The sequence below is a fragment of the Hevea brasiliensis genome, chromosome 5 (assembly GCF_030052815.1).
Source record: "Hevea brasiliensis isolate MT/VB/25A 57/8 chromosome 5, ASM3005281v1, whole genome shotgun sequence".
Taxonomy (NCBI): Eukaryota; Viridiplantae; Streptophyta; class Magnoliopsida; order Malpighiales; family Euphorbiaceae; genus Hevea; species Hevea brasiliensis.
This window is the reverse complement of record NC_079497.1, coordinates 106,428,081-106,452,155: the sequence shown is the minus strand read 5'-3', so window position 1 is coordinate 106,452,155 and position 24,075 is coordinate 106,428,081. Positions and strand designations below refer to the sequence as shown.

At 23.8% G+C, this 24,075-nt stretch overlaps 1 protein-coding gene across 1 annotated transcript; it reads left to right on the top strand.

The window, feature by feature from the left end:
• The first annotated feature begins 15,369 nt into the window (after nucleotides 1-15,369).
• LOC110661574 (peroxidase A2) lies at nucleotides 15,370-16,920 on the top strand. Its single transcript, XM_021820238.2, has 4 exons — nucleotides 15,370-15,636; nucleotides 15,726-15,917; nucleotides 16,016-16,181; nucleotides 16,267-16,920. Exons 1-4 carry the CDS (start codon nucleotides 15,409-15,411, stop codon nucleotides 16,683-16,685), a joined length of 1,005 nt encoding a protein of 334 aa, XP_021675930.2. The 5' UTR covers nucleotides 15,370-15,408; the 3' UTR covers nucleotides 16,686-16,920.
• Nucleotides 16,921-24,075: the final 7,155 nt, after the last annotated feature.

The window sequence follows — 24,075 nt, the reverse complement described above, 5'->3', positions numbered from 1 at the left end:
ACGTGCGGGGAGACAGATGCAGGGGAGCACGTGTGGGGAACCGGTTGAAGTGGTAGACGGTAAGAGAGGAATATTAGAGAGGATAAGTAGACAAGGTAGTGACGAGGATTGCCAGAGTGGATAGAAAGAGAGAGAAGAAGAAAAGAGGGGCACAAAATGATGGGAGTGGATAGTTAGTTTTTATCCGTCTCTCTATAACTTTTTAAGAAGCTGAGGTATGGGCCCCACCTTCCCACGCCACGCACATCCCCCCTCTCTCTCTCTCTCTCTCTCTCTCTCTCTCTCTCTCTCTCTCTCTCTCTCCTTCCTCTATGACTAGGTCTCTCCACAGCCCTTTTGACATGGAAAAAATAGACTCAGCCCATTAATAATCGAAAGTTTCATGTAAATTATTTTATATGAAATAATTGATATAATATATAATTTTTAAGTAGCTTTCACTAGTTCAACAGTACACGTAAGCCAATCTGTGTAGGCAATTTTGCACCGTTATACCCTACAAATAAAGGAGAACCAACCCAGATTCGGATCTGTGCTTAGGGGGTGAAGACTATTTAATTTAAATTGAATAAATCATGTCAGTAATTTAATTCAATTTTAAGGTAATTGAGTTTGATTTAATTTTATATTTTAAAAATTTTAATTATTTTAGTTCAATTCTATTTTAAAGAAAAAAAAATAGTTAAACTAATTCGAATCGAATTAATTTATTAATTTTTAAATTAATTTATTTTTTAGGAAATTTATGAATTATATATAATTTTATATATATAAATTATTTAATTTTATTGATTAATGATTATCAGGTTTAAATCAAGATCAAAATCAGACGAAATAACTTAAAAATTAAGTCTAAATTAAAAAATCTATCTAAACTCAAAAACCAATCGATTCAAACCAAACCGAACAAAAATATAGTGGATTGATTTGATTCGATTTGTCATTCATTTTAATTCAATTCGATTTTTAAAATATAATAATTTAATTAATTTAATTTTAATGATTCGATTCAATTTAGTTCAGTTTAAACCAAATACTCAAGCTATACTTTGCCTATCCACCTATAACACAGGTAACCTACTTATTTCCAAAACGACATCACAATGTTATTCAATTTGCAATAATATGAAATGTAAATGGTAAGATTTTTAAAGACATGTTTTTCTTAACTTGATTTAATTATGTGGTTAAAAATATATTATTCATTCAGTATCAGATTCGAGTTTCGTTCCATCATCCCTTATAAAGAAGAAAAAAAAAAAATAGGAGCGCTGATAATTAAAAAGAGTTAGTATGTTTCAATAATATTCAGTTATTAGTAAACCCAAGAACAGGAGGAAAGCCCATGGGTTGCCCTCCCTGGAAACCCATGACCCAGTGCACATTTCAAGGCTACATTCTTTGCTGGTCATATGATCTGCTGGATGGAGTAAAAATTTATTTATTTGTTTGTTTGTTTATTTATTTATTTATTTAAGTTTCCACATTTATCATTGGTTATATGGAACGGTTTAGTTAGGAGACGAAGTGGAAAGTTGTTGTTCATGGGGTGAAGTGAAGGTGCTTGGAAAGAAAACTGGACAGTGAACAGTGCTTTATGGTTATGTACTTTCTGATTATTAATTAATTATTGTTGAAGAATCTTGCATCTGACGGCTTATATTCACTGGACAATCTGCATTCATTCATAGTCCTACTTTTGGAGAATCTTTGCATCTGTAACTCTTGGACAGGCCACCCTCTGGGACTGGACTTGACTACGGTGTGTTACGCATTGCTACTAAAAGAAAATACTTTTTTTTTTTTAATTATATTGGTTAAACACGAAGAAAAATTAATCAGATAATAAATAATTTCACTTGAAGGAATATTTTATAATTTAATTTATAAGATTTAATGAAGTAAAAAAAAAAAACTGTATTTTTAACATCTTATAATCGCATTTATAAAGTTTAATGAAACATGTTCTTGGGCTCCGGCTTGGACCCAACTCGCTTGGCTAGATCCTTTCGAAAGGTTTTATAACTGCAAAAATTAATTTTTCTTTTTTTTTTTAATAAACTATATATATCTCCTAAATCACGAAGCTAGGTCTAATATTACTCGCATCGCATCGAGAAGACTCATTGTAGGAGGTAAAACACTCTCAACAGAGATTTTCTTTATTTATAAGGATCGAACACTCAACTTTACTTAAAAATATAAAATCTTTTATTTCTCATATTAAGTTACGGGTAATATTTTTTTATTTTTAATAATAAATAAGAAAATAAGAAATTTTTGTAATTTATAAATAAAAGATAATTAACCCTTTTCATATATAATTCCCTACTGTTTTTCAATATTTTAGGCAAACAACTGAAATTAAATTATTTTCTAATAAAATAATATTTATAATCAAACTATATTTCGTGAAATAAATAAAGTCTAAATTTATTGTAAGTTTTTTACTTATTTGAAGTGCATATAATTATGAATAATTTCAAAGAAAGCATTTATAAATTTTAATTAAATTATCATAGAAATCTATAGGAATTTTAAAAATTTTAAGTGGTTACTTCATAATTTTTATAGGATTATCATTTAAAATTCATAAAGATTTAATTATTAAAAGGATTTGAAAATTTTTAATGGGTCACTTTGTAAAAATACAAAAGTTTAGGTTGTTTTTCTAAAATTTGAATGGGGTCGCACAAAGTGTCGTATGTCTTCCTCTGCTTGTTCACCAATAGAAACATTCCCAAGGGTTATTGGCCCTTTTCTTAAGTATCTATATTTTGTACTATTTTCTGATCCTTTTAGTATTTTTTTTAAAATAAATCCATACTTTTTTATTTCTTTATAATTCTAAAGAATCAAATTAAATAATATTTTAACACAAATAACTTAGTAACTTATTATCTATCAGGCGTGATAACCTAGTAGTTAATTTGATGAAATAATTTTATTTTACTCTAATTCGACTCTACTTAAAAATGTAACGACAGGTGATGATGAATTATTTAATGACTAATTATTTAATAATTCATCTCATTGAGTTTTTTAAGAAAGATTTTAGGAGAAAGATAAGATTTTTTTAAAGCTTTTCAATACCTCAAAAAATCGAGTGACCCCATTGCATTAGTATGATTAGGATGTTGAAATTATGCGTCTTTTTTAATTTAATGATTAAAATAATTAATATATATATAAATATATTGCAATAAATTATATAATATATATATATATTTAATTATTTTCAAATTTGCATGCAATAGTGTAAATTTAAAAATAATTAATTACATATAAACACTATCATAAAAAATAATATTTATATATTTTGCGAAAAAATAATTTTATAAATTTTAAATAGTATTTATTTACCAGGCGATTATATAAGATCAAGTAATATGAAAAAATATATTTGGTAACATGTAAAAATATTTACCAATAATAGTTATTGCTTGCATGTATGTAACTATTTATTGCAACACCATCATATATATTAAAAACAAATAAGATTATCTTTATAATTTTAATACTTATCTTACATTTTCATATATTTATTCAAATATTATAAATTTAGTAAATCATCGTTTAGTGTACCTCTCTCTCTAATAATATGATATTAAAAAAATTACTTTACTTTTTATTACTTAACTTTATTTTATTTAAAAAAATTTTATCTTACTAATTCCTTACATGTAAAATATTTATTTTATTTTATAAATTTAGATGGTGATAATTTGCTATCAATATTATTGATTGTAAATATTTTATGCTATTTCTTTAATTGAAAGACAGTATACTATAAAAACAAAAAGAAAAAAACTTAAATTTTATTATGTTTTATTCATAAAAAAAAGCTTAAATTTCATAAAATAATAAATATAATACGATTATTTGATTGATAAGGATGAGATCCTTCTTTTTTATAAATTAAATTTAAAAGTTCTATTTTATTGAGAATACTCTAAAAATAGCAATCATAAATACACTAAACAAAGTGAAATATTCCTTTAATTAATTAGATCACTCAAAGAAAAATTAAATTTCAAATTAAATATGTATAGTTGATTTGAAAATATTAATTTTTAATTGTATATAAAAAAAATAAATATAATATATTTACCCAATGCCTTGCATTTAGATTTGTTGTAGGATTAAGCCATCCTCAAATTTATAAATACCCACATCAGATTTTAGTAGGTAGGTGTTATGATCCATCGAAATTCTTGTGGGTATGGATTTCATAGGATATAGATAAAATTTTGTTAGGATTTAATTGAGAGATATTCAATTACAGTGATTTGGTTGAGGAAAATTTAATTAAAGCGGGATTCGAAATCCCAGATAAAATATATACTTATTTTTAACAAATAGAATTAATTAAGATATTTATCATTTGGTTGAACTGCACATTCAATTGATCGAATTGTACATTCGAGTTTGATGGATGATATTGAATCAATAAGACTTAATATTTACTTGATTCAGCAATTGAGGCCAAGTAGTTTTTGAAACCTCAACCTCAGCCCATAAATTAAAGGAAAAAAAAATGTTTATTTCAACTGCCAGATCAATGAATAATATATATGCTTGCTCTTGCATTGGAATTTCACTTTGTTAATGATTAGCCAAGACTTGAATATTTGAGCTTAATTCAACAATTATGAAGTCAAGTCGTGCTAGGCTGTGCATGGCTTTCTATCATTTTCATTCGCTTTCTTCCACTGCTAAAGGGCCATGAATCTTCACTTCGCATCGATTAGGTAAGTTGTGGCTTGGCCTTCTTTATTTTTTCCACTACAAAACAATATTACAATCAAAATATATCTATCAATAATCAATGAGGGATGAATTTATAAACTGATAAATAAAAATTTTATAATATTAAAAATATTAATTATATAATAAAATTATATATACAAATCCTAATGTAAATGAAATTTTATTTATATAAATAATTAATTTAAATTATTTAAAAAGTTATTAACATACTTTATTAAATAACTCAATTACCTAAACTCTACTTCCATTTGTCTACTAGATAACTTATAAATTCGAAAAAAATTAATTGCTATTTTAAATTTACTTTAACTTATTGAAAAAAATAAATAAAATACAGGCAAACTAATTTTTTTTTTTAAACAAAATAACAAAATGAACGTAATACAAAGAATCAATTTATTTTAACTTTTAAATAATGGTTTTACCCATTTGTATTTATAAAAACTCATTATTATTATATCCTATCTTTTATTTTATTGCATTTGACTTAAGAATTAAATTAATATTATGCATTAATAATTAGATCAACTATACATATAACTTTTTATAAAAACATAATTTAACTAAAAATATAATAATTTTTATATAAATAAATATTATTATCTATAAAATTAATTAAATTAATATTTTAATGTAAATATTATATATAAATTATAAATTATAAACAAATAAATATATCAATAAAGTTTCTTAAAATAATAAGAAGAGTATTATAAATATTATAATTAATCTTGAAATTTCAATTTTACTAAATAAATTAAAAGTTGCAGTTTTAGTTTTATGAAAAATATGAACAATAGAATCTATAATTTATGAATATCAAAAATAACATTGCAAGAAAATTTTTCTTGCATAAATCACTTGGTCTACCATAGACTTTAGATACAAAATATATAATTAAGACCTATCTATTAAATAAATGAGTTCTACGACTGAGTTTAGACAAAAGTTTCTCCATAATCAATATATCTTAAAATTTTCTTGTAGGACCTCTTATTTATGATGCTAATAAGTCTTCTTTCCAAAACCATCACCACTCAAGCTGTATCTTTCACTCTATCTTAAGATTTCAACTATTAATTAATAGCTTTAGTGGTTACCACAAACGTTCTCATCAAACAAGCAACATCTTTGATTTTATTTCAAAAACAAAAATTCAAAATCAATTTTATTAATTCCTAAAATTTTAAATTTTAAATTTTAATTTTTCATCCTTAAATTTTAAAGTTTACAAAACACTTGCTTTGCTCTCTAAATTAAAAATCTTGCACTTATAATTTAGGACCATTATATACATATTAATTTTGTTAATGAGAATTGAATTCGTTAGTAAGACTTAATCAGTATTTTATTAATTTTGAGAGTTTGAGTCTTATCTATTATTTTTTTTATAAGTAATTTATAAATTTTATTATAATCCCTCAATAAAATTAGTGGTATATCATGACTGACCCTAAATTGAGAACTTCTTTTCACTTAAATTTTTCGTTATATATATATATATATTGAAATAAAAATATGTATATTAAATTAAAATTTTGAGATTAAGCCTTTTTAAGTCGACAATAAATAAGGCCCGAAGAGGTTGCTATTGGAATTGGATAAGGCAGCCAAAAGGGATTCTCTCTCTCTCTCTCTCTCTCTCTCTAGAGCAGCAGCCAAAAGGGACTTTACTTTTGATCTCAGATGGGCCGATGGGCAACGTTAGATGAATGTGAAGGCATCATCTGTTCTTAATTAATGAGAAAATGATTCTTCAAGACAGAGTAATAATATTGTGAGGGATATATCGCAGTATGCGCTATTTGCGCGATTGTGATCATCATTTATTAATTTATAATTTTTTTTTAAATAATATAATTATTAAGAGATAAACTTAAAATTTTCTAGTTAAAAATTATTTTTAATTTGTATTTATAATTTTATAAAATTTAACATTTTAAAATACTATAATTTTATGAATTTTCTTATTTAATGAATTCTTTATTTATTTGTTAAATACTAATCTGATATGACAAATTAAAGATTAAATAATATATATATATATATATATATATATATATATATATATATATATATATATATATCCTAATTAAACTACATAAATAGTATTGAAAAAAAATATAGTATAATATTGTTTAATATTAATAAATTAAATATATAAAAAATAATAAAAAATTGTATTAAATAATATTAAACCATGACTACGTATAACAAATGTAGATAATAGGCGAGCATATTAAAAAATAACTAATATTTGTAAAATAATAATTTCCCTATCCAGAAAAATTATAACCTATTGATCTACTCGTTAAAAAGTAACAAAAATTTTGGACAAATTTACATGGTTGAGTTTTCCAAAAAAAAAAAACGAAACTTGTGTAAAAATTTCAAAGTTTATTTTCAACAAATTTAGGCATTATAATTATTATGAATAAAAAAATAATAAATTATTATTTTATGGAATAAGTTTTTTTTTTTTTGAAATTTATAGAATAAATTAAACTATACTCTTTGTACTTTTTTTATGATGCCTAAATTATTAACTAATTTAATTTTTTAGTTACACCTGATCTCTTTTCTTAGATGGTCGCTGATGAGTTTTTCACCAATAACTACTCTTATATTAATTTTTTTATTTTTTTTATTTTTTTTAATAAACTCTTAAATATGTGTCTTTTAAGATAGATCTGAATTTCTTTTTATAGATTTGTGTCCATTAAGAATAAATATGATATTCTCTTTTCAATATTGCGGTTTTATTTTCTTACTTAGTGAAGTTTTATTTATTTTTTGCAATATTTAAAGATGGTCTATTTTACAATTCGAAATACAACATGTATCATGGATTTCTTTTAGTTAGCAATTTTGAATCTTCAGATATAGGTAATGATCTTCTATCATTGGAACTTGATAGTGCGATCTATTCTTTCATTGACGTTTAGTGATTTAACACTTTCTATGGGCAACAAAGATAATAAGTTCTTGACAGGACAATGTTGTAAGAAGTTTCTTTGGTTGTCCAAAATTAAAAAGGACCAGTTATTACTGATAAGATTATTCTGCTCTACCCAAATTATCTCTTAATAGAAGATTTTAATTATATATGTTTGTATTTTTTTTTTCCTTTATAAGATAATTATGTTGTACAGTCCTTCGGGATCCTACATTGGATATGAAATGTGCATGTATGGACTATTTAGAAATAAAGACTCTGTTAAAATTGTCATGATTTTAATAGTGGTCAATTTTTATCACTAACCTATATTTGCGTGTATTCTATCTATTGACAAAAAAAAAAGGTGTCTGCGTGAAAATAAGGGAAAGCTGAGAGTTCCAGTGTGACCCTGGTTGAGGTCCACGAGTGAATTTAGCGTGTCTATGGGGCTGATCTTTCAGGATCCTACATCGGATGCAGAGTGCGCGTGTGTGTGGGTTATATAAGAATAAAGATTCTGTTAAAATTATCATAGTTTTAATAACAGTCTATTCTTGTCATTAATCTATATGTGCGTATGTTTCATTTATTGACAAAATGAAAAAATTATGTTATACTTATCTTATGATTTTTATTATATTAATAAATTGTCAGATGTTATCAAAACTAAATCTTTTCATTCCGATGGCCTTTCTCCAAATGATACAATTTGAAAAAGGATCGGATTCCAATAGATTTCTCTCTTACTAAATCTGTCTTGAAAACCTTTACAATTTTTTTTTTAAATATAAATTAAAATTTACATTCATTTCACCCCTTGAATCAAACTCAACTTTTGTTGGACAAGAAAATTGATACACTGAAAATATGATGTCTATATGTAAGAACACAAAAATATATTCAAAGATACATAAGTTAAATGCCATTTTTGTTATTAAATGTAAGAAATTTTATATTTGTTGTTGATTACTCTAATTTAAATGTTGTATTCGTCATTAAATAATAATAATAATAATAAAATATAATTTTATTAAATATTTAAAATATATTATTTATTGACAATAATTATTAATTATATCCAATGCTTAAATCAGAATATCTTTAATATTTATTTGTTTTAGCATTTAAGGCTAATTAGTTTTTAAACCTCAAACCATAAATAAATTAAAGAAAATATTTATTTCAACTTTCAAATCAATGAATAAAAAAAAAAAATCTTTGGTCTTGCATTGGAATTTTGCTTTGTTAATGATTACACAGGAATAGAATATTTTACCTTAATTCAACAAATATGAAGGCAAGTCGTTACGTGCATGGCTTTCTATAATTTCATTCGCTTGTGTAAAAAATTTTCCAAGTTTATTTTTGGACAAGTTTGGGTATTAATAAATTATTACTTTATAGAATAAGTTCAACCATATGATGTGTACATTTTCAATATGTTCAAATTAGTTAACGTTAACTTTTTAGTTAAATTAAGTAAATCTTTTTATTTAAATTCAAATAGATACAATTTTTAATAAAAATATTAAATTATTATTTTAATTTTAATAATAAAGTATTCATTTTTATACTAAATTTACATACAATTTTAGTTTTAAAAAAATGAAAAATTGAAGAACATTAATCAAGATCTTAGATTCCAAAACAAAATTCTAGTACAAAAATTATAAACAACATAAAATCTAGGTGTAATTAGCTTTAGAGATAATTACTCTTTAGTAACATGTGATTTGCGCATTTTATTAATAGACGTTGAGGTAAGTTTTTTTTTTTTTTTATGAGTCTAAATTATTATAGCATTTAAGGATAAAATTACTAAATGGCGTTAATGTCTATTAACGTGATAAGTCCCTCTGTGCTCTTAAACTGTCCTGACAAATAGATCTCATCTATTTAGCTATATATATTAGTTTGTATATTGATTTCCTCACAATAAGGAGATAAATATATTAAATTTTAGATGACATTATTATACATCTAAATAAATGGAGTTCACTTATCACGTCAGCTTAAGAGTATAGAGAGATTTGTCATGTCAGCATATATTGATATCATTTAACAATTTTATCTTTAAATATTAATAACATAATAATATACACTCTTAAATGTATATAAAAAAAAAATCTCAGAGCTCTATTAATAAAACGCACAAATCATAAGTATCAAAGTATACTTTTCCCTTAACTTTATCTTATATATACTATTCAATCCCACATTTTGCTTATTAAAAAAATATTCCACTTGAATGGATATAAATTTCAAATAATTAAATTAAACATTCAAATTTCACATTATGATTTATAATTTTTTAATATAAATTGAAATTTACCTTCATTTCCCCCTTGAAAATCAAACTCAACGTTTGTCCGACAAGAAAATTGATGCACCGAAAATGTAATAAAACAAAAATACCAAACCTATATCATGATGCCTATTAAAAACAAAATTAGCAAACCAAACATATACAGACTTCTCATAAACCGACAACTTATGCTTCTAAGTTAGGAGGCACTAAACCCACCCTTGTAAGAAATTAATTAATTATATCTTCACTCAAATCTATTGCTTTTCTTTGTCGGCCCCTAATTGCTCTTGTCCCGCAATTAAAATTAATTTTAAAAAATGATGATTCAATTATTTTATTTGCTAAAATTAAAAATACATATATGTTTGTTGCCGGATATTAGAGAAATTTAAAATTCATTTTAAATAAATGAAGACTTGTAGCATTATTATTAATTGCATAGTGAAATTATTGAAATATTAATTATATTTATATGTATGAAAATTTTGAGTAAATGCTATCGTCAAATAAAATAAAATTATTAATTACAAATCGAGAAATTTTATTTTAAAATTTTATAACATTTAAAGATATATTTATATTAGGCCAAATATCAATAAAATATTAGTATGGAAACATTTTAAATATTTATATGTTATATTTTAATAATTATACGTTATTATATTTATTATCTTATGTAAATATTATATAACTACAATAAATTTAAGTTTTAAAAACACTTTTTTTAATATCATTTTGTACGCGAAATTGCAGTCAACATTAATTTTGTGTGAAGCTTAATTGAAAAGTAAACATAAAAGAGAGAGAGATCATGAAGCGACAATCAAGGATGAATTAAGGTACGCAAGAATTGAGTGTTCCACCATGAAACATAAATTAGATGATATCATCACAGGGAATTGGTGAGTGCTGATTAAATTTGGAAGACAAATTTGAATAAAACAAAACAAATTCAAAAAAAAAAACAATAAAACAAAGAAATTGTGAGAAATTTCGAACTACTTATCTTAACTTATAAATTAGTCAAATTAAGTTATAAATTTCAAAAATAAGTTATCATGTTTATTTATAATAATTTTTACTTATAAATTAAATTTATAAGCTAAAAAAAATAAATTGGAGGACTTGACTTTTCATGCCGGTGCTTATAAGTTTTGTGTTTATAAACTAGTTAATTTGATCAAATATTTTATTATATTATAATTATTTAATTTTTAAAATTCTATTATAAATTCTATTTAATATCTTTTTAATCATTTTAATAATAAATAGACTTATAAACTATTTTTTACTAAATACATTAATTATTTTTATTTTTATAATTAACTGCTTATTAGTCATTTACAAACACTTTAATCAAATACATACATATTTAAAATTTTAAATACTTATAAGATCAAATTAGCTTATAAATTGATTTTCATGAATTAAGTCAAACACCTTCTAAATATAAGAATTAGTTAATTATAAGCTGATTTTTAATATATACCAATCTATAATATTAATCATACAACTTTCGAAATAAACAAAGAAATTATACAATTTATTAATTAATATGATATTATAATGTAGTATATATCTTAGATATTGTTTTAAAAAATAATATAATTTTAAAATGATATTATAATAGAAAATGAAAATTATATTTTAATTGATATTGGCTGTAAGCCTGCAAAAAATAAGGTGATCGATGTTGGCAGAATCAATTTTTTATTTTTTTGGGTGAAGACTCAACAGCACAATCTTTGATTTTCCATTAATTTTTTGGTTGCTAGTCAATTTTACTATCTTTTTTCATGGGAAATTAATATATTTTATGAATTATCATTTAATATTCAAAATCCCACCGAATTCAAGCTACTATTTTTTTCAATATATCATTTCTTCATTACTAAGAATTAATCAAAAGCACAAAAATAAAATTATTGCAGAAGCAATAAAAAGGAATTTCATACCAACAAGAACTGTTGATATATTTTAAAAAGAAATTCAAGCTAATATTAAAAATCATTTACATGGATTCCACATGGCTATCCAACCAAAGTTTTGACACATTCAAAAAGATTCTTGCATACTTTTGAAGGTCTACTGAACCTTCCCAGCTCCCTCTGATTGCGGTACAGTGTTGAAAGAAAGAACATCATCTTCCATTATCTTCGTCTCTGAAACAAAAAGATTCTTTGCTTTTTTTTGTTTTTATATTCCATTATCTTCGTCTATGAGCAAATCAATAATCATTTTTCAACTGGCCATAATAATTGCATGGAGAAATCAATGGCAATTAGAGGGGAATCCAAACCCTCCCTAGTTATGTACTCCAACGTACTCCTAGGGTTGATTGACTTGATTTCATGAAGAAAAATGCCCAACGAAAAGTAAATTTCACTTGTCCATAGACAATAACAAACATAACTAAGAATATTCTTTGTTTTTTTCTAGTTTATGAATCCTTCTGTGATATTTAAAAGTAAAAATTAATGGTTTGTTTTTCTTCAGTAAATTTATTTATTATAAATTTAATATACAAAATATATTATTAAGTCGCTATATATATATTTTACATATTAGTATATTAAATAAACAGGATTGAATATAAGTAATAAACATTCATTTAGTGATAGTAATTTAGGAAATTTGTAGCAAGACAATTTTAAGAATATTAGAAATTTTTACTTCTTATAAAAAAAAAAGAAAAAAAAAAAAAGAATACTGAAAATTTTTACCTGGATTGAATCTTATATATCCAAGACATATTTCATGTGAGATCTATCGATTTTATACGTGAAATTTATATATTTATATCTTAAATCTGCAGTGAATTAAATATAAGTAAGAAAAATAATTTAGTATAGTAATTAAGGAAATTTATAGCACGACAATTGCAAGAATATTAAAATTTTTTATTTAGACTCATTCATATATCTAAAAGATATTTCATATGAAAATCTATGGATTTTATATGTGAAATTTATTATTTTATGTTTTAATCCACCGTAAATCAAATCAAATTTTAAAAAGAATTACTTTAGAATTTGATTAACTTACATATAATAAAAGAGTTTAATTGTCTAACGAAGGCTCTTGGGGGATTGGTTGAGTGATTAAATTCCTTTTACTACTTTTATCATTATGAAATATTATGCTAATTATGGTATTGTACCATGATTGGTAACAATCTTAAACAGAGCTACCTAGATACGAGGGAGGAGCCTCCATTAACTCAAATTATCATCTCGTCAAAACTAAACCCCACTCCATTTTGCCTGCTGCCTCTTACTGCGTTTACCGCCGATAAGTACTTCCCTCATCAATTCACCATCTATGATCCAACAGCAAGAAAGAGAATCCGGAGAAGCAGTTTCTGGTGTTATTTCAAAATGAAGAAAGCAGCCTTGTTTTTATTAGCTAAAATAAGTAAGGCACAAAAGAAAACTGTCAATAAGCAAATCTCAGTCATATCAGAGTTATTAGGCCAGTCGCCTAATAATTAAATGTCTCCCGCATAATATTAACAATTAAAAAAAAATTATCTTGCAATTAACATTTTTAATAGAAAATTTAATAATTTATTAATAAACATAATAACATAAATGCAGTATAACATTCCCATAAAAATAAATATAATCATAGAAAATTAAAAATTTTTATTCAGAAATAATTTGAATAGAAAAGAAAATTTTTCGAATAGGAATGGGTACTTTTTCATTTTAAATAATAAAAGAAATCTTTTTCAATATTACATTTTTTAAAATTTATTGAGATTAGTTTAACTGTTAAATATAAATGATAATTGATAATTAATATATTATGATGTTTGATAAAAATATGTCTAGCTATTATTGATATGTAAAATTACTAATAAGAATATATGTCATGTTATTTATTTTATTATTGAAATAAATATATAATTATTATTTTATTATACAATATATAAAATAATTAAAAATATAGTTATTCTTAAGTATATATAAGAATTAATATCATAAATATTATTTATAATATTTTGTATTTATTTATTATCATTTTAAATAATATTTTTATATAAAAATTAATTTAAAGACACAAAATTTGTAATTAATAAATTTTAAAAGGATAACATAGTCTAAATAAAAAATAAAAATAAATCATGTACCAGTAGATGAGAAACATATCTAAAAATAGAGTTGATACAAAGTGCAGCCCATAGATGGTCCGTCAACTATCAGCTATAGTTTGAGTACCTGTTTGTCATTGGCGTTGAAAGGCTAAGACTACTTTTCAAAAAAAAAATCATTTTACATGCTATTGAAAAAAATTATTTTGTTATTAATATAGGGCAAAAACTTATCACATTTAATTTTAAATTATTTTTTAATACTCTCTAATGAGTGTATTTAAAAAGGTATTTTTCTCAATAATAATTTCAACAATAATGCTAAACAGATATAAATATGCTTACCAAACACATAAGTTCACCTATTTAGATGTGTATTAGCTATTAACTAAATCAAAAAATTAATCCATACACCCACTAACTTTGCGATCCACAAACTAGTTAAAACCACCAAACATCAATGGAGAAACAAATTACACTATCAAACTTCTTTGATAGAAAATCATTATCCGTATACTTGAAAATCTAAAATTCCAACAAAAAGAAGTCAATGATTCATATTATATTTTGAACTAACAAAAAACTTTGACAGAATAAGAAATAAACAAAACTTCATTAAGAAGAAAAAAAAATCAATAATAAGAGATTAATTATTTTTTAAAAAAAATAAAGAACATACACAAGACAGAACAACAGCACATGTTAATAAAATTAATGTTAATTTATTTGAATTGTGTATAAAATTATAGTATCTCAAATTTAAATTTTAATTAAAAATCAATAAATAAAAAAGTATTATCAATCAAACAACTAAATTTATGAAATTAATTAGAAATATATTAAAAAAACGATTATGTTGTAATCGATGATTAATCTATCGTTGTCCTGCCAGCCAGCATTATATTTTTCTTCTAATTAAAGCTTCTTGAATGGCTACCGACTCCATTTAATATGTTTTAACCCAACCTTCTAATTGAAGAAAATGGATTATTATAGTCCATATTATCTTCTTTTCTTGACATTTTGCACCTCACACTGGATTCGAATTTTCTTTAATAATATAAGATAAAGATATTGAGGTGAGGAAGGAAGGGGCGGAAGAAGTCAAGAATCTCAATATCAAATTAAATTATTCGACTTTTACGTCGTTTGCTTAAAGCTTAGGCTAATTATTGCGAAATGACAGGCTTTGCTGGCAAGATTCATGTTTAATGACTGTGACAGTTTCCTATATATAATGGCCTATACTAACTATGCAATAACCAGAGAAGAATCAACTAATCTGAAAAAGAAAGGACGATGTTTTCTTCTCCTAAGACAAGTGCTTGTTCTTTGGTGCTGCCAATTATTTTGGCAGCGCTAGTACTAGTGCACCAATCTAATGCTCAATTAAGTGCTACGTTCTATGCTACCACATGCACTAATGTGTCTGCCATTGTTACTAGTGTTATTCAACAGGCCCTTCAATCCGATTCTCGGATCGGCGCAAGTCTTATTCGCCTTCATTTTCATGATTGCTTTGTTAATGTAAATTCCATATATTTTCTAATTCAATTTCTGTGAACTAGTTTCCCAGGATTTAACTACTTAAATAACATCCTTTAAATTGGTTTCAGGGATGCGATGCTTCACTTTTGCTAGACAGTACTTCAAGCATACTGAGTGAGAAATTTGCCGCTCCAAACGTTAACTCTGCTCGGGGTTTTGATGTCGTTGACAATATCAAAACTGCTGTGGAAAATTCTTGCCCTGGTGTTGTCTCCTGTGCGGATATTCTTGCACTCGCAGCTGAAGCTTCTGTTTCTTTGGTAAGTCAGTATCAATCCCCACCAAAAACTTCCATTTCCTGTTATATTTGGCAAGTAAAAGATGATACAGCGCTTGCCACTCACTTTGATGCTTCCAGTCAGGAGGACCATCCTGGAATGTACTGTTGGGAAGAAGGGATAGTCTCACAGCAAATCAGGCTGGAGCAAATACATCTATTCCTTCTCCTTTTGAAGGTCTAAGCAACATTACTTCTAAGTTCTCTGCAGTGGGTCTAAACACCAATGATCTTGTCGCATTATCAGGTAACTCAAAAACAAAAAACAAAAGTTGGATTAAACACTTAGAAAATTCGTTGCTGAAAGAGGATTTTGTGTCTAAAATTTGCAGGTGCTCACACATTTGGACGTGCTCAATGTCGAACATTTAGCAACCGGCTGTTCAATTTTAGCGGCACAGGCAGCCCTGACCCAACATTGAACACAACTTACTTGGCTACTCTGCAACAAACATGTCCACAGGGTGGAAGTGGATCTACTCTGGCTAATCTTGATCCCACGACACCAGATAGTTTTGACAATAACTATTTCACGAACCTGCAGAATAATCAGGGCCTTCTTCAATCTGATCAGGAACTATTTTCGACCACAGATGCTGCCACGATCGCTATTGTTAACAGCTTCAGTAGCAGCCAAACTGCCTTCTTCCAGAGTTTTGCTCAGTCCATGATTAATATGGGAAACATTAGTCCATTAACTGGAAGTAATGGAGAGATAAGAGCAGATTGTAAGAAGGTGAATGGGAGTTAGGCTATGAGATTGCTTGTGAAATCACGACAAATCCAGGGATCCCTTTTTCTTTTTTTTTTTAAATAAAAAAATCATATTGAATAGCCCTAAGGGAGTGTTTACAAGTTGCAGAACTTTCATGATTTATTAGGTAAAGTTGTTGGCCGTAATTTTTGGATTAAAGTAAATCAAATGTATGTCTTAATAGGCAATATAATTTATAGAATAAATATAAGAGTTTGCATTGCTAGTATAATTATAATTTCATAATGCTTTATATTATGCTTGGATTGAGAGAAATAAGAGTGGAAAGGAAATTTGAGAAGAAAATAATTTTATTTTTCATTATTTTATTTTTGGATTGGTGGAAAATAAAGAGGGAAGAAAAATTTGAGAGGAAAATAAAATTTTTTTGTCCACTTCTACTTTCTCTCCAAAAAAAGAAGGAAAGTGAAAGGAAAATATAGAAAATTACAAAATATAGAAAATTGCAAGCACATCTCTATATTTTATAAGTTTTTATTTCTTAACTTAAAAGTAAAATTATAATTTTACTATTCATACAATAACTTTCTATCAAATATTTTCCTTCTTCCTCTATCCAAACATGAGAGGGAAAATATATTTTCCTCTCATCATTATCTTCTTTATTTTCATCTCATTATTTTCCTTCCTCCAATCCAAACACAATGATAGTCTTTGTCTTTTGACTCCGTCAAACTGAAACTCTCTCCATCCATATTTGAACTTTTTTGCACTTTGACAGAATCAAAATAAACTAAAATATATATTGAGTGTTTAAAAGTTAAAGGATATATGTGCTAATTTTGACATAACACAAGGATGAAAAAGTAATTTATCTTTAAGGATATTTTAGTATTTTTCAGACAATTAATAGAAAATTAATGAAAAAATTGAATGAATAAACCTTTAATTTGATAGAATCAAAATACAAGAATTAAATTATTAACTTATAAAAATTAAGGAATACTTGTGTTACTTTAGACATAATTTCCCCTTTATTTTCAATAATGGTTGGTGAATTAACGGTCAGCTACAGCCAAAACACGGGATGAACTTCACTTTTTTTTTTTCAATCAGGTCCTCAACTCTTTAAATTTCAACATTTGGCCTCAATTTGACAGAAAAATAGAATTAAACACAGAAAATAAAAGACACAAAGTCAAAACTCAGAATATGGAACCTTCAAGCACCCAAATACTGCAAAATTTCAATATTTTTTTTTTTTTTGTTTTTACCAAGTCAAATGCTCAGCAATCTTGAGAAAGAATCTCTTTCTTGCTGGTAGAGGTGGGGATGATTTAGAGGTAATTGTCCATCTCCTTCAAGGTTTCGGTTTCATTGATTTCTCTCTCTTCTTTACTTTAAATCTTACCGATACTTCCTACATGGTAAAGAACATAAAAATAAATAAATAAATAAATAATTCTTCCATTTATTTCTTTTTCAAATATAATTTAAGAAAAATATATAGTTAATAAGTTAAAATAATAAATTTTATTTAGTATCTTTTCAATATATTATTTACTTGTATTATTTCATTAAAAATTAAATAATTAATATTACTTAAATTTTCATACAATTAATGAGTTTTTATTTTTTACTATATATTAAATAAAAATAAATTAATAAATTAATTACTATTAATATAATTTTTTAATATATTCTTCACCCGCATTATTTCATTCTCTCTTTAGGCTTGTAATTTTACATGGTATGAAAATATGGGATTAATTATACTTGAAAAAGTGTTTGAGATAAAAATAAATAAACAAAGAAGGGGATGGTCTATGTGGATTAGAAAGAGTGTTAGAGGTAATAATAATAATAATAAGGGGCCAAGTCAAAAATAGTCTGAGTGGATGCAAAAGAAAAAAAAAATGGTAAAGAATAAGAGAGCCCAGCCAAAATGGTCCAAGTGGATACAAGTCCAATAAAGATGCTAAATATTGTGGACTTTATGTATGCATATTTTTTTATAATAATATGAATATTTTCTACAGTAATAGGGTCAGAAAATTTATTTAAGGATCTAATTAAAAAAAATATGTAATTTATAAAAATAATATAAATTCACAAAAAAAATTTTAAAAATAAGATCTACTTGTTAAAAATTAAATGAATGTTGTTGTTAATTAAAAAAAATAATAAATACTTAACATTAAAAATTATTGTACTTATAATATATTAATGATTTAAAATTAAAAAAATTATCTAATTTATCTCAAATTTATTTTTTTATAGTAATAATAAAAAATAAATTTAAATAAAATTCTGAATTAAGTAAAATAAATGATATGACTTTAATTTATAAAAGAATTTTTTTTTTTTAATTTGAGTCTAAGAAAATTATAGTAAGGGAGAAATTTGAATAATAGTAATAAGATTATGAGAAAAAAGTCACTAAAATTTTAAATTGATGAAAAAAATAACAAGATAAATGTACTAAAATTTTATTTAATAATTTATCATGTAATTTAAATTTAAAAAAAAAGAAATTAGTAATTGTGGTAAAATAAAATTAATGGTAAAAAATAAATCAAGAAATAACGATGTTTTAAATTTTTTTACAAAAAAAAATTTATATTTCACTATTAATATCATTAAATTAAAATTTAGGGTTTTATTTTTTATAAAATTAGTAATACTCCTAAAAATTTTTAAACTATTGAGATAATAATTAATTTTTTTAAAAATTATTATTATATTATACCCCTAAAAAAATTTAAAATACTCTTAGAAATATTATGAGACCTAATATTCATAAAATTTATATAGTAATAATTAAAACAATATTAATATTTTAAAAAATTACTATTATACACTTAAAAAATTTTGAAAACTCGGGGCTAGTGCCCTCCCTTGGCCAAGTGTAGCTCCGCCCCGATTTTCTGATTGTAAATTGATACATAGCAATGAAAGATGTGTTTTAAATTTAACTTTTTTAACATTCACAAAAAGAATTGAAGTTTACATTTTAATTGTAAAATTTTCATAATAAATCTTACTTTTTTTCCTAGTAATCTTTTTATTTTTCTTTGATATTGAGATGGATAAAAATAATTTTATTTTATATATTTACATGAGTATAAATAACATAAAATTAATTCAATAAATATATATAATTTAAACTAATATTTATAAAAGCAATTAAAATATATTAAAATAAAAATTTTTATCATAAAAACAATGTGTATATATTTATAATAACTGATTTTTTTATGCAACATGCATTATACGTTATTATTATCTTTATATATACTTGTGATTTAAATTTTTGATAAACAATTTACTGTTAGATTTTATATATGATATAATATTATTATAATACTATAAATATTATATTTAATTTTAATGAGTTTTTAATTAATTATATAAATAAAAATATTTATAAATTTAAAATTATTACATTTTTTATTCGGTCATATTTTTATGAAAGTTATGTATTATATATAATAATGACATAATTATAAACTTAAACGTAATATAATAAAAAATATATAATAATAAGTTTTAAATATAAATAAATAAGATGTTTAAAAATAAAATAATTAATAAAAAATATAAGTTAGCTCATTAAATTAAATTTAATAAAATTTTATTATTTTAATTTTTAAAAAAGTTTGATTTGCCTGTATTATATTTTTTTAATTTAAAATAATATCAATTTACATAATAAGATTGCATAGCTAGATTAATGTGAAAAAAAAATATATATATAAAATTAGAAAATATGTTAATTTTTAAAATGTATTATGTTGTTTAATATATTATCATTATAAAATTTTAATTTTTATTATATTAATATTTAAAATTTTATATTATCATATTATTTAATACAAATAATTTTAAAATTTATTTTATATATTATTTAATATATTTAATAATTTATTCTAAATTATAAATTATATTATATATGTTATAAATACATTACCGATTAAAATATAAAATAATATAAATTTATTCATACATTTTTAAATAATTCATATTAAATGTATAACTAATATTCTAAAATAATCTAATTGCACTCATTGTATGTTCTTTTATTTTAATTTTTTGTTGACTTTATATAATATAATATTATATACTAAATAAATTTATTAATACTTAAATTGTATTTTTTAAAAAAGTATATCCTCTTTTGATAATGACTATTATTGAATAAATTATTAAAGTTTAATTTGATTGATAATTTATAAAATAAGTTGAAAACAAAATTACAATATATATATATATATATATATATATATATATATATATATATATATATATATATATATATATATATATATATATATATAAGCAAATTAATTTTATTAATAAAACCAACAAAAACTTAAAATGATCACCCATCTCTAAATCCCAACCGGTAGGTAATATAAAAATATGATTTAATTAATTAAATATTGTAGTGCAATTTTTAAATTTTTTTTCTAATTGTTGTTAATTAACTCCGCCTAAGTAGTTTATAAAAGAGTCTTATTTAAGTAGTGGGCAAAGTAGAAGCTCTAACGACTTCCTCAAATCTTAAAGACAGCAAGACAAATGAGCAAGGATTGCAAGGTCATTAGAGAACTAAGGAGTCAGGTCTGGGTGTCAATAGTTTGGTGGTTGTGGATGTCAAGTTTAGGAACAATTCAAGTAAAGGAGGAGAAATAGTAAGTGAGGGAAAGAAGTGAGTAAAGAAAGTGAAGTTAAGAGAAGAGAGTTCAAAATGGAAAGTATGGAAAGTAAGTATATGGAGGTAGATATGATATAAAATGATATGTGAAAGAAGAGTAGCTAGAAAAGAAGTAGAAAGAGCTAGGGAAGTTGGAGAGGACATGGACCACCCTCAATGAGAGATGGTGTGGGTGAAATGAGGGAAAAAAAAAAAAAGAAAGAAGAAGAAGAAAATAAGAAATGTAATAAATGTGATAATAATGAGATGAATGATAAGAAAGATAAAGAAAAAGAAAAAAGGCAAAGCAGCAAAAGCAGAGGCAAGAAAAAAAGTATGATAAAAAAACTGAGAAAAAGAAAGGGAGAAAGATATTTATAGATTAGCAGATAGAGAGAAAAGAAAATGTCAGATCATCATCAAAGTTAGTGCATTTAAGGATAAAGAAGGAAAAGTGTTGGGTGAAGATGAGGACATTAAAGAAAGATGGATAAATTATTTTAATGATCTCTTTAATAATAGTCAAAATTATAAATTATATTATATATGTTATCAATACATTACCAATTAAAATATAATGTAATATAAATTTATTCATACATTTTTAAATAATTCATATTAAATTTATAACTAATATTCTAAAATAATCTAATTGCACTCATTGTATGTTCTTTTATTTTAATTTTTTGTTGACTTTTTTTATATAATATAATATTATCAAGATATATTAATTTTTAATACACAATTAAATTTTATCTTTCATTATCTTAATACTAAATAAATTTATTAATACTTAAATTGTATTTTTTTTTAAGTATATCCTCCTTTGATTGAAAGCAAAATTACAATATATATATATATATATATAAGCAAATGAATTTTATTAATAAAACCAACAAAAACTTAACATGATCACCCCTCTCTAAATCCCAATCGGTAGGTAATATAAAATATGATTTAATTAATTAAATATTGTAGTGCAATTTTTGGGATAAAGGCTTAGTTGAGTTGAGTTGAGTTGTTGTTGTTAATTATTTTTCTTTATTTTTTAATTTTATTATTAAATAAAATTTTGATTTCTTTTAATTAAAAATTTCGTGCATAAAAATATAAAAAAAAAAAGAAAAATCTTTAAATATTTAAAAATAAAAAATAGTTAATCTTAGAAAAATTATTAAAAAATCAAGGAAAAAGGCTATGTTTAATATTGGGTTAACATAATAATATAGTATCTTGTGATTTTATGTTAAAGTTTTTCACAATATTTAGGTTTGAATTAAAATAATGAAGGTAGAAAAGGAAAAAAAATTAATAATTTTATAAAAAATATAAATTAATTTTAATTAAAAAAATTACAATCCTCCTCAATATATTTGTTTTATTTTCTTATAATGATTAAAACTTTAATTTTATTATATAATTTATATAATTTGAAAAACTTTAAAAAAAAAAACCTCAAAACCAAATATCTCTTTAAGTAAATGCCTTTTTTCATATCAACTTCAGAAATCACACCCATACCCTCTTCCCTAATACCAAAATCACCGCAATTAGGGGCAGCCACAAAGTGGAAACCGCTGGTTATAGTTTTTAAACTGCCAATTCAGTTTTAATAAAAATCATGAGTCATAAGTTGGTTTGGAAAATGGTTCATGAACCGTCGGTTTCGATTGGAGTTTCGATTTAAATTAGTTTAAAGAGTGATTCGAAAAAGGATGATTCAAAACGGTTTGGAGGCAGTTTAAGAGTAGTTTATAGGCAGTTTAAACATAAAAATTAGAAAAAAATTTTATTGATTCATAATTAAGTTATATTTGTAAAAATATTTTAATATTTCTTAGAAATATTTCAATCAAAATAAAATAAATAATAAAATTAATTTATCTTTAAAAAAATGATAAGAAAAGACTTCAACTTGATTAAAAAATTAGAGATGAAATTATTTAAAAAAAATTAAAAAAAAAGTGCATGAACTTAATTTTACATATGTATCCTCTTAAAATTTAGAGAAATCAAAATTTGCAGTTCTATTGCTTGACATTTTCCTAAAAATTGTATCATAATTTGATAATTAAAAAAAATATAAAAGAGCAAAAAAATAAAATAGAGAGTATTAAAAATTTTATTGATGATATAAAATAATAATAGAATAAATGAGATATTATTAAAAATTTCAGTGAGTGTATAAAATAATAAACTAAGAAATTGAGAGAGTATTGAGAATTAAAAAGAGTATAGAAAATAATTGTTTAAAGAATTTAAGAGAAATTAAGAGTATTGAGAATTAAAAAGAGTATAAAGAATAATAGTGTAGAGAATTTAATATTTATATAAGTGAATTAGGACTGAGGTAGGGTATTCATTGAGTTCTTTTGTATTTAAACCACCAATTTGGTCCGGTTTGAAATTATTAGTTCAATCATATTTGAAATTGCCGATTTACAATTCCTAAAAAAATATGAACTTGAATCAAATTGCAGAAGGACGGTTTTGATATGTTTCAATTTTGATCAGTTTTGGTCTAATTTTGATCAAACTAATTTCAAATTGATTTCGATTCGAAATCAAAACGTGGCCACCCCTAACCGCGCCACTCTTTTTTTACTCATGAACCAAAACTATGAATTTAAGGTGAATCATCATTGTTGTTCTATGGTGTATATACCCAATTGGAATCCAGTCACTAAATGCCAACTCCATTTTGCTTTGCATGTCTCGTGAAGGTGGAAG